This window comes from Dromiciops gliroides, chromosome 1 (genome assembly GCF_019393635.1).
Source record: "Dromiciops gliroides isolate mDroGli1 chromosome 1, mDroGli1.pri, whole genome shotgun sequence".
Lineage (NCBI taxonomy): Eukaryota > Metazoa > Chordata > Mammalia > Microbiotheria > Microbiotheriidae > Dromiciops > Dromiciops gliroides.
In genome coordinates this window covers 269,808,569-269,827,115 of record NC_057861.1, presented here as the reverse complement: position 1 = coordinate 269,827,115, position 18,547 = coordinate 269,808,569, and the positions used below count along the sequence as shown (strand labels likewise).

Sequence of the window (18,547 nt, the reverse complement as noted above, 5' to 3'; positions counted from 1 at the left end):
GGTAATTGTTATATTCATTAACTATTCTAAGAAATAATGACAATCAGATTCAATATCTTAGCTTTATCTATTTCTAATTTTTAAGTAAAAATATCTCAATAGGTAATTATAATCACTATAATTGTAATTGCATAAAGTGTCTTCTCATCTTTATCCTTTCTTCTAATTTGGCATAGACTTTTAAACTTTTGTTTTAACCAGTGCCAATCAATTAATTGGATGATGGCTCTAAAATGACTCTGGCATAGGTCCTCTGTTAGTTTTTTTTTTATTATTTTATTAAATTATAGTCTCAGTCGCTCTCTCTTTCTCTCTCTCTCTGTGTCTGTCTCTCATACTCATGTATTTATCTGTCTCTTATCTATATAGTGATTTTTTCTTTTTCTTTTTCTTTTTTTGGTGCTTGCAATGTCTAGCAGTAGGTTCTTACTATGTAATGAATTCTTTGATCAGATTGCCCTTACTCCATGCTTGGAGAAAATATTAGAATTGGGAACTGTTATAAATCAAACCATCAGATTCTCATGATGCCATTTTAGTATCCAGGACATGTAGCCCAATAGTCTTCCCCCTGTATTTTTACTCTAAGTCTGTGCCCACAGAACTGCAAAGTTCAGTGGAAAAAAATAAATTATATGTTTTTGACATCAAAAACAAAATAATTGATTTTCAAATTTTCTCTTTAAAAGGCATATTTTGACATCAGAAGTATAGCTAACTTACTAGACAAATTTAATTGTTATTAAAAATAGATTTATATCACATAGATGGGCTTGAGATATTAAGAATATTTTAATATATGACCTCTGAGGACTATAGAAGCAGTGTAAAAAGCCCTTTTGATAAAAGTCTTTTGATAAAGAAGACTATTTTGCTTATGCAAAATAGTTTTGTTATTATATATTAAATTAAATACTTTGACAGCATTTTCTCATTAAACATTTTTCAATAGTTTAAGGCATATAGATGTTACATTTATTTTTTCATTTTAACTTTTAATTATGATTGTGGAGAAAATCTTACCCCTTTTACAATTTAGTCATTAAATTTATCTAATGAGTTATAGAAATAGGAAAAGCTTACCTTCTTAATAATATAGAGGGTATCATTAAGCTGTTATTTGGTGAGGCTCGGAGTACTTCCCATGTACAATTTAAGGAGTAAAAGAAACTAGCAATGTTTAAAGACTGATGAAGAGACTGAGGCCTTTGTTATCTGGGCTCACATCATCTTTGTTCTGCTAATAGACATGCTTTGTTTCCTTTTTTAAACATCCTTAGATGGGAAGGAATTGGCTCATTTGGGGCCAGTAAGGACAGAATTTTTTTTTTTTGACTGTTGAAAATAATATATTTTAAGTATTTTATAAACCCTGGATTTATTTCATTTTATATGAAGTATTAATTTGATTTTGTCTGGTTTTATTTTTAGATAGAGGAATTTCGAAGACTAAGGACCCATGTTAAAGGTGCAGAACTCTTAGAGGGCTGTGATGGAATTTTAGGAGACAACTTCAGACCCACTCAGCCACTTAGTGACAGAGTAATCCGAGCTGCATTCCAATAGCCAAAGAGAACAAGAACAAATTAATCTTCATCCAGGTATGTGATCATTAAAGAAAATGAAGCATGTAATAATGTAAGCCACTCATGGTAATCAATATAATTTAGCAGTCAAATAAATGTATTTTGTTTTGACAAAACTTGTGACATTTTAGAGCCTCGTTAATTATAGTAGTCCAGAGTTCTAATATTTTCTGTATTAGAAAAAACCCATAATCTTTATCTTTTCCTTTCTTTGAATTATTTATATGTACCTCTTGCCTTGATAAACAGAGATATCAGTGATGGTATATGTAAGCATGCTGCAGTAAGGAAACAATGATGGGAAATGATTCCTTGGTAATTTATTATAATTTACACTGCAGTTAGAGTATTAGGCAGCCAAAGGATGAAAAGGAGAACAATGGAAGCGAATAATAGTAATCCAATGTAGTCTGAAATTTTGAATTTTGACTCTTATTCTCTCAGTAAGTGATGGTCAGTGTATTTGGGGGGGAGTCTAGATGGCTGGGTGCAACTATAAATAGCACAGGCCAATATAGTGCCCCCAAGGCCAGAATTGCTGTTCAAAATTTGGAAAGATAGAGATATAAATTAGGAAAGTTTTTCTTGATATACTCAACAGTCCATTCAGAAGCATTTATCATCTATATGCATTGGGTACTTCTCAATATATGGTAGTGATTGAGTTAGATTGCCCGTGTCTCTCCATCCTTAAACCTTCCCTAGACCCTAGCTAGCATCCCCTCAAGCTGTTGTGCAATGTCTCCCTTCACTTTCTCAGCCATTCTCCTTAAAAGATCTGTCTACACTGGCCAATTGTATGTCCTTTCCTCTTAGTCAACATTTTGCAATCTGGATTCAGACCTAATCATCGTTGTTCTCTTCAAAAATATCAGCTCCAGGCTTCTAGGTGGCATAGTGGAAAAAGTGATGAGTCTTAAAAGCATTTTGTAAAAAAAAATAAAATAAAAAGCATTTTGTAACCCTGGGCAAGTCTCTTAATCTCTGTCTATCTCAATTTCCTCATCTGTAAAATGGGAATGACAATAACGTCTATCTTTTAATATTGTTGTGGGATTGAATGAGATTTGCATAAAGTCTTTGCAAGCCTTAAATCACTATGTAAAGTTAGCTTTTAGTATTATATCAGTTGTCAATTTAGTTTACAGATCTGAGCCTTAATCCTTCCTGATTTACCTGGGGTATTTGATTCTGAATACTCTCTCATCAAGGTTTTGATGGCAATATGTCTCCTGATTAGATTCTGCTTAGATGGTAAAGTGGATAGAGTACTGGGCCTGGAATAAGGAAGACCTGAGTTGAAATTTGACTTGGACACTTACTAGCTATGTGACCTTGGGAAAATAACTTAATCTCAGTTTGCCCCAATTCCTCATCTGTAAAATGGGGTTTATGATAGCACCTATCTCCAAGGGCTATTGTGAGGATCAAATAGGAAGATAATTGTAAAGCACTTAGCATACTGCCTCATACATAGTAAATGCTATATAAATATTCACTATTGTTAGCTATTATTTATTATTTGTCTGACTTCTCTTTTTCAGTCTCCTTTACTAGTTCATCATCCATATCTATACCCATCCTAACTGTGTGTTTCCCAAGATTCTTTCCTAAGTCCTTTTCTATTTTTCCTCTACATTTTCTTCCTTGATAAAGTCATCAGCTCCATGTGTTTAATTATCGTTTCTATTCATATGATTCCAGATTTATATATCCAGCCCCAGTCTCTTTCTGGACCTTCAGTACCACACCACCCATTTCCCATTGGATTTACCCATTGGAAACAATTTAAACACAACATTTATAAAACTGAACTTATTCTTCTTCTGCCTAAATCCTTTATTCTTCCAAATTCTTCTATTTCTTTCAAAGGTATTGATATGGGGATGGATTTAATTGATTAAATTGATAATGAGGCATTCCAAAGAATTATAAGACTCAGTTTCCCAAGTTTTATTAAAATACTATGAGGCCAGTGGATAGAGCACCAGCCCTGGAGTCAGGAGTACCTGAGTTCAAATCCGGCCTCAGACACTTAACACTTACTAGCTGTGTGACCCTGGGCAAGTCACTTAACCCCAATTGCCTCACTAAAAAAAAAAAAATACTATGAGGCCACAGGGAGAAGCAACCAAAGGAGATAGGTGTCTCGAATAGGGAGAGGAAAATGGTTATATTTATAGTAAGAAAAAGTAGGTTATCTTCTCATTATCTTAATCTCCTTCTTAAGGAGGTACATGGGAGGTCTTATCCTAAATTGGACTTACTGGGGTCCTAAGACAACCCAAGAGGCAGGTACCTTTTTCCTTGGAGGTGTGTTTTAGGGGTTTACATGTCGTAAGGTGAACCTAAAGACACATGTTCCTAAAGACACGCTTAAACTTGCTATTAGTAGTTAATGATGGGGGCAGCTAGGTGGTGCAGTGGATAAAGCCCCAGCCCTGGATTCAAGAGGACCTCAGTTCAGATGTGGCCTTAGACACTTGATACTTACTAGCTGTGTGACCCTGGGCAAGTCACTTAACCCTCATTGCCCCACCAAAAAAAATGGTCAATAGTTACTGTCTCTTAATGGTGTTGTTTGATAGGGACTTGAACCTTCTTGGTTACAGTACTGTTAATAAGAATACAAACCTTAGTTTCTCTTTTAGCCCTTTTAGGTACTATTGACAAGAACTCAAGTTTTAGGTAATCTGCTAGCTCCTTTTAGCTACAGTTGATAGGTTATGTATTAGTCCCTTTTAGAGCTCTGGTCTTAGAACTCAGATCTTAGGTTGTTTGTTAACCCTTTTTAGCCTCCTCCATCAGTATCACCATTCTTCCAGTCTCCCAGGTTTAGAATCTCAAATTATCCTGGATTTCTCACTTAACCTTAACCCACTTATCAAATCATTTGCCAAATATTGGCCTTTTTAATCTTGATAATACCCCTCATATCTGATCTCTTCTCTCCTCTCACGCAGTTTCTATCTTAGTCCAGGCCCTCATTACTTTTTTCTTTTTTTGGCGGGGCAATGAGGGTCAAGTGATTTGCCCAGGGTCACACAGCTAGTGTCAAGTGTCTGAGGCTGGATTTGAACTCAGGTCCTTCTGAATCCAGGGCCAGTGCTTTATCCACTGAGTCACCTAGCTGCCCCAGCCTTCATTACTTCTTGCCTGGACTATTGCAACTGCCTCCTATTTGGTGTCTGCTTCAAATCTTTTCCCACTCCAGTCTATCTGACTCACTATTGCCAAAGCAATTCTCTTTAAAGACATATAACCATGTGACCATGTGATTTCTCTATTCATTCAGCTCTAGTAGCTTCCTAGTTCCTCTAGGATAAAATACAAACTCCTTTGTTTAATTTTTAAAGCCCTGTACAACTGCCACCACCCCAATGCTTTTGACCTTACTGGATATTACTTTCTCTCCCCCAGACAATCTGGTTGTCTCTCTGCTCTTTACATGATGTTCCATTTCCTGTCTCCACACCTAAGCACTGATCATCTCATATGGCTGGAATATATTACTTTCTTACCATCACCTCATAGAGTCTGTCTATTCTTTCAAGATGTAGCTCAATCACCATCTTCTACATGAAATCTTTCCTGATTCTCCCAACCCATAATGACCTCCCTTTTATTTAATTACTTTGTATGTATTTGTAAGGGGGTATGCCCTCACAGGTTCAGAGTGCTCAACATAGAGGCACCCTGCATCCTATCTTTTTCTACCATGGCTGATTGGCTTCTTTTGCTTGACTGGCATAGTCATAAGAAGCTGTTTCTTAGAAACTTGCTATACAAATTTTCTTGCAAGCTCTTCCTGTTCTGTCCAGAGGGTAAAGATCATAGTTCATCCCCCACTGTTTTACTTGCTCTAAGAAATGCAAAATGAATCCGAAGTCTCTTTTCTATTTTGTCACAAAAAAGCCTAGGAAAGCCAGGGTAAATCACTTATCCTGTTTGCCTCAGTTTCCTCATCAGTAAAATGATCGGGAGAATGAAATGGCAAACTACTCTAGTATCTTCACCAGGAAAACCCCAAATGGGGCCATGAAGATTTGGACAAGACTGAAATAATTGAACAACAACAAAAAATCAGTGTGTATATTGTGCTGTGTATATTTTTATACCTATTTGTCTCTTCCATTTGAATCTAAACTCCTGAGTAAAAATTGTTTCATTCTTTTAACTCATAGTCTCTGGCACAGAATGGGTCCTTAATAAATAATCATTAATTGATTAATAGATATAATTTTGATTCTTGACTAGTTTATGCAATAAAGAAACATTAATGTTTAGCACATAATGAAAAATGCACAAGGTTTTATAATAAAGAATAACAATAATAAGCATTTGCAAAGCACTTTAAGGTTTACAAAGCACTTTTCTTAAAACAACCATATGGGGTATGTAGTATAAGCTTTATTTTCTCTTTTTTTACTTATGAGGAAACTGAGGCTCACAGAGAGATGATTTACCTGTGGTCACATAACTAGCAGATGATAGAACTGAAACAGAGATTCAGCTTTCCTGCCCTAGTAAAATATAAGCTTTCTCTTTTTGTCTATTTCAGAAGCCTGCTACATAGAGTATGCATGAGTATGATTCTAGAATCTTCCCTTCATTATAACCAAAGACAACCTATTTGTAGGATAGTAGACCTAGTGAGAGGCTCGGCCTTAGTTGGCCTCACTAGAATTCCTGAGCAGTGATAAAAGCTCTGCAGGGTTCATGTGGACTTCTTTGTTCCCTCTCTTGTCTCACAGGGAAGTAGGAAAGATGAAATAGTCAGAAGACGGTATGATCACTCCACTATAATCACACTTGAATGTGAAGCCCTTTCAAGAGTATTTTCCCCCATCTCATCAGTTTTCCTGCCAGTTAAACTTTTATCTTTTAATCTTTTCTTCTATTTGAGAAATCTGGCTCCTTCCTCTCTTTTTCAGAGGTATCATGACATAGTGCTTCTGGAGTCAGGGGACCTGGGTCCATGTCCTCCTGCCTCTCATGCTTAGTACATGTAAAACTTTAGAGAAATCACTTGGCATCTCTTCTTCTCTCTTTCCTCATATGTAAATTGAAAAGATTGGTTTAGATGACCTGTAAGGCTAGAGATTCTTTAAAAGAAGGTACTTGATAGCTGCTTTCATACTCAAGGTTACTGATAAAACCACTGCTTTTCACAAGTGGAAAACCTCTAAAAGAGTTTCTTATATAATAAAGACAAAGTCACCTTAGAAATAACTATATTTACTTCAATTTCTTTCTATTCCTATACTGGCTAACAAACTTCACTTTTAATTCCATTCTTGTAGTAAGAATGAGGAAACTAAGGTAAAGATGCTGCTTTGTGAGGCATTTCTGTGAAGCTAAGAAATAGAAGATATAGGAAAAGTACAGGGATTAGAGGATTGAGTGAGAATTTTTAAGAATAAGAAAGTTTAGGGCATATTTGTAGATAGCAGGGAAAGAATTTATAGATGGGGAAGAGTGAGGATTAGAGATGGGTGGGGGCAGCTAGGTGGCGCAGTGGATAAAAGCATCAACCCTAGATTCAGGAGGACCTGAGTTCAAATCCGGCCTCAGATACTTGACACTTACTAGCTGTGTGACCCCGGGCAAGTCACTTAACCCTCATTGCCCCACAAATAAAAAAAGGAAAAAAGAAAAAAGATTCGAGATGGGCAGGGAATTGGGAGCAATCTGCTGGAAATGGGAGAGAGTGGGATCAAGTTTGCATATAGAGGGGTTGGCCTGGAAAGGAGAAAAGACTTATCTTTTCTTCAGAACTTTCAGTAAATGGGGGATAAAGTTAGGGAGATGTGAGATCAGAAGAGGACAAAGGGGAGTTTGAAGTGAATGGTCTTATTGTTTTTGTTGAAGTATAAGAAGAAGTCCTAAGCTGAGAGGGAAGGGGAGGGAATGGTGTTAGAGGCTTGAGAAGAGAAGAGAATATTTGGAATATCCTCTGTGTTGAGTGGGATAAGGGATCCATTCGACAATAGTAGGGAATTACTGTAGTCAGAGCCCAGTTGTGATTAGATGACATAAATGTGTAGAAGACCCTTTCATGACAATTTTCCAATCAAAAGCATGTGAATAGGAGTGAAGGGGTAAATTTTGGTAGTAATCTGGTACCACTTTATTGGTAAATATGCAATAGAATATCTAATCAATTCACTGAAAGCTTTCTTTGGCCTTAAATTTTTTTTTTTGGATACCAATATAAGACTCAGGCTGGGTGTAATAGTAGTAGTAGTTGATAATTTCCTACTCGTTGGTCCCAAGGAACCTATTTATTGACCTAATAAGAACAGAGAGGTCTGTTATCTCCTCAGTACATATATCTATGTCATAACAAAGAATCTCTTAAGACATCCAAAATGAATGAGATCTATTCACTTTAGCGATTCAAGTGAGGACAAATGATATTACTAGAAGGAACCTCAAAAGTTTTGCCAATTATTTTGAAGTTTGGGGCAGGAAACTGAAAGCTAGAAGGGCCCAGGTTGTGTTTTCTTCCTAGTTGCCTGGGAAAGAAATACAGAAGAGAAAAATAAATTTGGGAAGTAAATAGTTCACTAAGAATCTACTGTCTGAAAGTAGGATTAGTATTTCTGGATCATTGCTTTAATAAAAGATTGACAGATTAATAGTCAGAGATGTAGTATACCTAATAAGTTCTGGTCAGAAAGTATTTTCCATGCATATTTAATCCAAATTTAATCCATAGGGCTTTAACCTAAAAAGAACAATGCAGGAAGAAGTCTTCCTTTGTACATCCCCTAAGTAAGTATTAAAGGGCATAGACATTTACAAAAGATAAAATCCAAAATAGAATCAATAATAAAACCCAAAGCCTAAAGTACTTAGGCAGAAATGCTCAAAGTTTATGTGATAAACAAAGGGAACTCTTAGAGGTTCTAACACAGGAAGGCAAATTTGACCTCAAAGCTGCCACTGAGACTTGGTGAGATGAAACTGATAACTGAACTAAGGACATGGATTGATAATACCTTATTGAAAAGAAACAGGATAGGCAAAGGAAGGTTTGGGTAGCATCATATATAGTCATGTGAGGAAATGGAAGATGTAGGAAGAGAAAACATGGTAGGCAATATTTGGATGAAGATCAAAGAGGGAGAGGGAGAGATAGAAATGATTTTATTGTTTGAAAATGGAGGTGGTGGTATAATCACTTCATCTTAGAGTTTATGATAAAAACAAAGAAAACTGAGTAGAGACTCACATGGTCCTTACTTTGGCGAAAGTTGATTTCAAAGGAATTATAGGTAGGATTCTTTCTATTGACTAAAATATTCTGGGGGAGTCAGGTGAGGAGGGTTGGGAAATGTTAAGAATTGAAATTCTAAGTTCATAAAGGGAAATATGACCAATGAGAATAACAAAAATTATATTTGTCTGAAGATACCAATGTGGATGCACAGGGAACTCATGAAGTAACTTAGATTTAAAAAAGAAATGTACAGAAGACAGAAGCCAATCTAAGTTACAAAAGATGAATATGCATCTGATATAATCCTACAAAACTAGTGTCAAGAATAAAGAAGCTGGAATAAATACAGTTAAGGACAACAACAAAGGGTGTTGTTTTTTTAAAGGGGAGGATAATAACAAGGATAGGATTTTTCCTTGGAGTAGATAGGATGATGATAGCAGACAACATAGAGGAGGAAGAACTACTCAATTCTCATTTCATTTTGGTTTTCTATGCCACCCTGGAAATGACAGAATAAAAATGACTCATATTTAGAATTAATATTCAAGATAAGTAAGGAGTTACTAAAAGAGCATTTAGCTATACTTGTGAATTCCTTGGCCCAGATGAACTACATTATTGGGTCCTGAACATACTGGAAGTTGTGGTTGTGGAGTCACTGGCAGTGATATTTGCAAAATCTTGTAATATGTAGAGGTCCCATAAGATTGGAGGTCAAATGTCATCTCAAAGAGGAAGAAAGCAGAATATAAAACTATAGGCCTGTGAGCTTGACTTCTCTTCCTGGGAAAATTCAAGAAAGGATCATTAAAGGGATTTTTTTGCAAATATGTGGCAAGGGTATTGGTGTCAGCATGGATTCATCAAGAACATGTGGTAGTCATTCCCTTGATTGACAGGATTACTAAACTAATAGTTGAAGGTATAGTTAAGGTAGATTTCATCAACACTTCTGAAAATATATTATAATATGCTCAGAGCAGATGGAGAAATAATGCAATGAAATGAATTCAGAACTGTTTCGTTGTTTGAACTCAGAGTAGTTGTTAATGAACCAAACACAAAGCAGGTGGTTTCTAGAGAAGTGTCCCATTGATCTGTCTTTGGCCTTATGTTGTATTACAATTTTCTAAATGATTTAGATAAAGGAATAAATGACACACATCAAATTTCCAGATTGTTTGGAGGGATACCTAACACGGAAAGTTAAAATCCAAAAAATATCTTAGCAGGATAAAGCATTGGACTTAATAATAAGTTGAAATTCAATAGGATAAATGTAAAGACATACTAGGGTACAAAAATCAATCAACTTCACAGTTTTTAGAAGGGAGAAGCTTGGGTAGACAGCAGTTATTTTAAAATGTTTTGGAAGTTTTAGTGGAATGGAAACCTAATATGAAATAGTAGTGGGATATGGTAGTTACAAAAGTGAAAGCAAATTTAGGCTACATTAGGAGGAAGCATAGTTTCCAAGAAAAGGGAAGTGATAATCCTGCTGTAATTGGTTGTTATCAGACCTCACCTTGAGTATTTTGTTCAGTTTTTGAGACCACAGTTTAAGGACCTTGGTCAGTTGGAGATTGTTCAACCAGAATAGGGAAGGACCTTGAGTTTATGACATAGAAGGTTTGGTTGAAGGAACTCTGTTTTTAGTTTGAAGAAGATTCAAACTTGACAACTGTGTTCAAGTATTTGAAGGGCTGTGTTTGGTCCCAGTGAAGCAAACCAACAGAGTGCATAGAGATAAATTTAGGGCTCAGATCAGGAGAAGAGCAAGCAAGCAAACAAAAACAGAAACCATCTAGAACTGTCCAAAAGAGGAATTAGCTGCCTCACAGGGAGGTGGGTTTTCCCCAGTTGTAGGTATTCCAGAAGAGGCTGGATCAATTATTTGCTATGTTATTATGGGTAATCTTTTATGTATGGGTTACAAGTCCAACCTTCAACTTTTAAATTATTCGATCTAGTGAAAAGATGAACTTTTGTGACAGTGATGGGGTTGATGCAATTTGTTTCATGGTTTTCCAAATGCAATCCGGTCTGATCTGTTATCCAATTCAGGACTCAGTCAAGCACATGGTCCTTCTTTCGATTCTGTCAAAGCTATACACAGCAAAGAAAAATCTAAATGGGTTATCTGTTCAAACATAGAGCACATTCCGGGCAATATGCATTTTTCATTGGCCTTATTTTTCTGAGGTGGATGGCCTGGCTGGTCTCTTTTGAGTGACCATAAATTCTGTTGTGGAGGTCTTGTAGTTTTCCAAAGTTTCATGTAATCTAAGCAATATTATCTCCATATCAGAGCAGGTATGAAATCTCTCAGTAAAACATCCCTCCTTTTGGGGGATTTTGAACAGGACATATTCCATGAAACTAGTGAATATCATTGGTAAGCATATGTTGCCCTACTTTTTGCCCTTTGTGACATTGTTATTCAGCAGATTATCGAACAGTTATTTCTTTGACTGTACTGGTCATAGGTATACTTATATGATCAAAGTTGACAGAAGATAAATGATCAATTCTCTTATGTGGTATGTACATTGATAAATGGTCATAAAGTATATATTTATTCAAAAATCTTCCCTGAGGATTTGGCTGCTATGTAATCCTAGATTAGTGCCCACTTCTTCCTAAGTATTAGTTGTTCCATCAGTTATACTTATTAAAAACAAAGATCACAGCAACACAGTGAAGTAGAAACATTTATATATCAATGTATTTCATATATCTTAGATCATATTGGATTTAAAGAATGATAAAATTTTTCAAAAATTTAAAATGATGTGCAATTGTGATTCCAATGCAATATTGCTATAGGGAGCATAGTGTCCTTCTATTCTACTGGTAGGGATTATTGAGATAGTAGTTTTCCCCTGGAATCTTTCACAGTAGTATGAATAAATCTCTATCCTATATGTAATTTTAGGAGTCCTTTCTGAAGTGACTCAAACCCTCATTTCATAGGCTTTTGTGATTACATACTTTGTTCCTTTAATCTTGCAATGTGTAATACAAATCTAGTCTTAGTTCTACATAAAAATTACTTTGGGAAATCAGACTCATGAATGTGTACTTTTTTATTTGATATTAAATAATGCCCTAAGGCAGGTAATTCAAATTTTTATTAAAGTGAAATGATTTGACAGTCTGACTTTGAATTTAAAGCATGAATGTTTCATTTAAGCATCTGGAACTCAAAAGGCAAAAAATTCATGCCAGTGCTTAAAAAAACGTTTTAAATAATCAGATTTATTTTAACCATGCTTTACCCAAGGTAGCTTGCTGGTTCTTCTCTAAGATGACAGAGTTTTACATGAAAAGTTTTGGATATCCTGGAGGTCTGATAACTAGGACTTTGCTGATTATTCCCATAAAGGATTTGTGACTTTCTTAGCATTTAAGCTATGTGATTCCTGGTTTTGTCCTTGTTTGAAGGATTAGCCATTAACCAACCTAGGTGTTATAAATTCTCTAGTTCAGGTCTACTAGTATAGATCTTGGTGACTGAATTGAAAATGAATTTATTTCTTTCCCACCAAGAAATTGTAGTTATACTTGTCACCCCTGGGATCCTGAAGTTGGTTATTGATCTTAAAAGATGCATCTTTGATCATTTCCTTGAGATTAGTTCATTTTTTTCTCAGTTGCCTTGACTTCATGTTTTTACCCATATAGCTAATCTGTTACTGATTCTGATGTTTGAATGCCTTAAAGTTAGAGTAGGAGGATGACGAAAAATGTTTTCTTTCTATAGTTCACTCTATCTCTGCCTGAAGGAGATCTGAGATATGATCTCTCTCTGAAGTAAAGATTATTGATGTTGTTGTTGTTGTTGTTGTTGTTGTTGTTGTTGTTGTTGTTGTTGTTGTTGTTATGGGGAGCTTCTCTTCCTAAGTAGTTTTTTTTTTTCACAAGGCAAAAGACTTTTAGTAAAATCAGATATTCTGCCCGCCTAGTATTCCTAAGAACAGTTTCTTTTTTTAAGTTTTGCATTTTCTGCTATTTCCAGTCTTGTTAAAATAACTGATATACCTTTTAATTAGTTTACTTAAAAAAAAAGATTGTCATGAAAGGCCTCTAAGGGTCATTTTTTTCCCACAAGAAAAGCATATCTCAATCCAGAGATGGAGGAGTAATCCAAATATAAAGAAATGAGGACATCCCAAATTAATATCTCTGAATGATCACCTGTGTCAGATCTGTCTTCATTTCTCTTTCTTGGTCCTTGAAGTACTCCTTGACTGTGCTGAACCCTTCTCCACATGTGCTTTTGTAATTAATAATGTTGTCTTCTTTTGCTTTACTAAAGCTATAGTTGGCATCAATTTCATATCAATTTTCTCTTATAACCTAGAAGGTTATAAGATAGACAGGGATAAAATATTTCAGAAAAGAGGAGACCATAGGGAGGAAAGAGAAAAGGTCAAACCCAGAATGACCAAGTAGGTAAAAGCTTTTATCCTTCCAGTATAAATGAAAAGGGTTATAGCTATAATTCCAATTGGTAGTACTTGAACTCACCATACTTTAGTAATTTAATATGATACACACATTAGAATGAAAATTGAAAGTTATATGAGTCTGTCTATCCTGTATTTACGGTATATTATAGAATATTATTCAAAGTGGAATCAACTTATAGAGTATCTGAAAATGTCTTTGGAAACATGATTTAATTTAAATGATTCTCATAATGTCCCTATTAGATTGAAATAATGGGTCTTTTTCTTATCGCTCACTAATGATGTTTTCAGTTGTCTTCAAGATAATCAGATTTGCTAGAAAAAGATTTCCTTATTGCAAAGTTGTACTTCTCCGCTATGTGTACACTATTTGTTTTCTAATTATAGTGCTGGGTTGTTCAGAGAAGCAAATATTAGCTGATCATACTAAAGTGAAATGTACTTAAATTACAGCAAGAAGATAGATTAGTTGTAAGTAGAAGTAGTTATACTGAGATAACTGTTAAATATTTGTATGGATTTTCAGGGCAAGGTATGTTATTTCCTTCTCTGGAGGGCTTTAAAAATATTGTTTTCACTTTTTCTGGAATTGCTTAGGAGTGAACCTGCCTAGAGATGAACACTTGGACTAGATGCCCTCTCAAGGTCTGTTCAAATCCTGTGATTCTACAGTTCCATGACTCTTTGATGAATATGCTTTCCTAAATCTTTATTAACTATATATATCACAGAAAAAGGGAGACTTGGGAGAAATAGGCCAGCTGGTAAATGAGGAGGAACATGAAACAAATGCTTCTTTATGGATGAGGTTTTGAGCTTTTAACATAGCCAATATCTATCAGGAAAAATAATGCCAAGAAATTTTGCATTTAAAAATTACTTGTAAAAATGAGAAATGAGATGAAGAAACATTTGGTAATAGGAAACACTTGAATTTAGGAACACAAAATGACATTTGCTTTAGGACACTAGATTAATTTGATCCCAGGCTTTTTTCAGTCTTCTGAAAGAAAATAGGTAATGAAGGAAATTCTGAAATTTGGGAAAATTAAAATTAGGGGAAAATGCTGGCAGCTTTCTATTTATAAATTTTCTGTTAATAATTAGTGAAATACTGGAAAAAAAACCATTATGGCAAAAAAACTTAGAAACTAAAAAGGAAAGACATGAGTACTGGAATCAAGATTAGATTGTTGATTGCCCGTATATATCCATATGTATATCCATATCCATACCTATATCCATATTTATATCTCCTCTTCTACCCCAGCCTCTATCCCCACGGTGTCACTGGCCTTCTTGTTATTCCTTCAACAAGAAACTCCACTTCCTAACTCGATGTATTTCCATCAATTCTTCCCCCATTCATGGAATGTATTCCTTTCTCATTTCCTCCTCCTAGATTCCCTGACTTCCTTCAAGTCCCAGCTAAAATCCCATCTGCTATAGGAGCCCTTTCCCTATTCTTCTTTATTGTAGTGCCTTCCTTCTACTGATTATTTCCAATCTATTCTGTATATATCTTGTTTGAACATAATTGTTTACATTTTGTTTCCCTGTTAGAATGGTTGTTCCCGCAGAGGAGACTTTCTTTTTCCTTTCTTTGTTTCCCAACTGCTTAGCACAGTCCTTGACAGATAGTAGGTACCTAATAAATGTTTATTGACTGATTGGGACAGCTAGGTAGTGCAGTGGATTGAACACTGGCCCTGAAGTCAGAAGGACTTGAGTTCAAATCTCACCTCAGACACTAGCTATGTGACCCTGGGCAAGTCACTTAACTCAATTTGCCTTAAAAAGAACCCATCTGGGGCCATCTCCAATCATTCTGATATATAACGTGCTCTGGAGAAGAGAATAAGGTTGGCGACTTTGCATAGCTCTCCCTCACTTTAATCCAATTGAGTGCAAGTCATGACATCACCCTGATGTCATGGTCCGCTTCAAGAATGAAGGACAATCAACAATTATTGACTAATTGACTGAATTGTATCATCGAGTAAATATATGAAAAGAAAAGAGGCAAGTTAATTAAGTGACTATTTTATGCCAGGTATCATGCTAGGCACCAGGATACTAAGACAAAAGTGAAACTACCTTTGTCCTCAAGGGGGGACAACATGTGTATATATTGTTATGTGCAAAAGATAGTTAATTTTTTTTTGTTGGACATTTAAAGAAAGCAAGGAACAATCTATCACAAGGATGCTGTACTGAAAACCGATATAATATTAAAAGACCTGCAGAAAGACTTCTTGTACAATGGACAGAGCTTTAATGGAGTAATTATGGGAAACAAGGTGAGAAGATGTGGTTGGACTGTAATTTGTGTAATTGGATAGATGAGATCACAGTGACTTTGAAGTGCTAATATAAGCAAATGGAGGAAAATAAACTTCAGGCTCAAAGTAAGGAAAGTAATCCTGATTATGGTCCCTTTCTACACTAATTATTATTATAGTCTCCATATTTTCATTTCTCTTTGCATTCCAAATGCTTAGTAAATTTCCTGGTACATTTAAGTATTTAATACATGCTGTTTCATACATCCATTCATCCATTCATGCATTCTTGCTTCTCTTTGCATGATCCACCATTCCATTCAAGGGTTAATATTTTTATACTTTATGATAAAGTAAAATAGAAAAATCAGACATGAACTCTTTTCCCTCTGGGTTTTTTTTTTAGTTTTGCATTTCAATTACTTTTTACTTAGCCATTATGGAGAACCTTACTATAATATCAACTGAAGTTATTATGTTTTAATTTGAATTGCCTTTGTATTACATGTAGCCTGCCAGTCTCTTTATTCACAACATCAGTTTCAATCATCAAATCTACCTCTGCTCAAGACCCGATAAGCATTTATTTAAAAAAATTTTTTTAAACTTAGAAGTATTTTTCTCCCCATTTTATCTCCCTTTCCCTTATATTATTCACTGATAGAAAAGGAAAAAAAAGCACACCAAACACTTGTAATAAATATGCATAATCAAAAAAACTAAATTTCCACATTGGCCATGTCCAAAATTGTATGTTATCATTCTGCATCTTGACTCTGCCACCTCTGTCAGGAGATTTGCATGTGTCATCATTGACTTCCTGGAATCATGATAGGCCATTGCAATTTTCAGAGTTTTTATATCTTTCAAAGTTATTTGTCCTTTAAAGGCTGTTGTTTTTGTTTAAATTCTAGTTCTGCTTAAGTCATTCTGGTTTCTTACAAGTTTTTCCAGATTTCTCTCTCTCTCTCTCTCTCACTCTGTCTCTCTCTCTCTGTCGCTGTCTCTGTCTCTCTCTCTCTGCAGGGCAATGAGGGTTAAGTGACTTGCCCAGGGTCACACAGCTAGTAAGTTAGTAAGTGTCAAGTCTCTGATGCTGGATTTGAATTCAGGTCCTCCTGAATTCAGGGCCAGTGCTTTATCTGCCCCTCAAGATTTCTCTTAGTACATTTTGTCATCTCCTATAACACAATGTTGTTATACTGGATACTCCCTTAGCTACCATTTTTTGGGTAACTTTACAAAGAACTATAAATTTTTTTATATGTCTATTATTTTCCTCTTTCTTTGATCAGGTGGTGGGTAGGTCTATTATAATTTTTAAGGAGCTATTCTGTAAAGTTTTGTACCTTTTTTGTCCTAAAGCTACTAAAGCTAAGTCCCGATTAGCATGAATAAGGAATTCCCTGAAGTTGTCATATGTATTCATATTTGCACTATTTGAAATTATAATTATATAAAATATGGTAATTAGTTCCAGCACATTGGAAATATGCAGTGAATTCAAATATTGTGATCACTTCTGGGAATTCATTATATTCACACTAATTGGATCCTTGATGTAATTCTCCTGCCAATTCTTTCCTCCAGTGCTCTCATTTTCTTTTCTAATTCTTTTTTCTAGTGTTCTCATTTAATTTTTAATATAAATTTTTAAAACTTGCATTTCTTATAGGTCTTCTAGTTGACCTTGTGGCCAACCTTTGTTTTTATTTTATGATTTGTTTGTAGATATTTTGAAATTATTCTCTCTCTCTCTCTCTCTTCCTCTTTTATCTAGCACCAAAATATGTTTTTATCATGGGAATTTTTCTTGCTGAACTGGGATTTTGTGTTAGGTTCAGCCTTTGTGTATTTCTGGAAAGAATACAGAAGACTTGTTTGGGTCTGATTTGTATGATGTGGGGTACTACTGCTGTTTTCTCTGGAAAATGACTGCTTTATTCCTTAAGTATATTTAAGGCTAAGGTAGGTAATTTACAAACTTTCAGGGTTCCATAAGAATTCTAATATAAGGCAAAGTTTGACTCTTCTGAGCTTTGTAAACTCCTGACCTTGGTTTATGTCTGAGCAACATAACTGTATGCTTCTCAGTGGTTGGAGTTCTAGTGGAATGTTGTTGGCCCCAGTCCTCATTGGCTATTATTTTTTCAGGTTCAGAGTGACAGGATTTCAGGCTCCCCTGGGGCTAACTTCCTTTCTTTGATTATTCAGTTACAAGTCACAGCCCTCATTTTTGTGGGTCGACTCTTTGACCTTGCTCCAGGTTCAATGCCATATATTTATTGCTTCCTTCTATTCCTGAGGTCAGGTATAAGCTGGATCTGAGGTCACTAATTGCCCTAGGATATAACTTCAGGTTTCATCCTCACCCCTCAAATCCCTCCACTTCAGGTCCCCTCCAAAGTTTATACTGAATCTGTGACCCAGCTCTGGGTTTCTCCTGTTTTATTTTTCTGTGATAAACATTTTGAAGGATAAAGGAAAATAATGTCATTCTGACTGCCTCAAGGATCTTAAACTCTCAGAAGGGGAATAGCATTAGTAAATGTAATAATTATTTCATGATGCAAGGTAGTATAATATTTTATGATACTGTGTATAGCAGACTATAAAATTATAGATGTTCAGAGAAGAAATTGATCAGTAAGGATTATAATAGTTTTTTAAAAAAAGTTTCATGGAAGATATTTGCATTGAGCTGGGCCCTAGAGAAAACAAAGGAAAATATTTTATGTGAGTGAATGTTTTCAGAGGGGAAAGAGTGTGTTATATTCATAAAAATCAGTTTGACCATTGTGGAAGAGACACCTGGGGATAAGTAGAAGTTAATTATGGATAAGTGGGGTAAGACTAGATCATGAGAAGTCTTGAGAATTGAAGCAGTAGAATTCAGACTTAATGAGGAGACAACCAATGGAGGTTCCTGAGAAGTTAAATGACATAATCAAGGCAGTAAATTAATAAGACCTACAATGT

General features: G+C 35.3%; 1 protein-coding gene across 1 annotated transcript in view; it reads left to right on the top strand.

Annotated features, from left to right (window-relative positions):
* The window catches only part of CA8 (carbonic anhydrase 8), a 162,202-nt gene that overhangs the window by 106,310 nt on the left and 37,345 nt on the right, over positions 1 to 18,547 (top strand). Inside the window, exon 8 of the mRNA XM_043976306.1 lies at positions 1,432 to 1,601. Coding sequence (XP_043832241.1) covers positions 1,432 to 1,566 — 135 coding nt within the window. The 3' untranslated portion in view covers positions 1,567 to 1,601. The remainder of the gene's footprint in view (positions 1 to 1,431; positions 1,602 to 18,547) is intronic.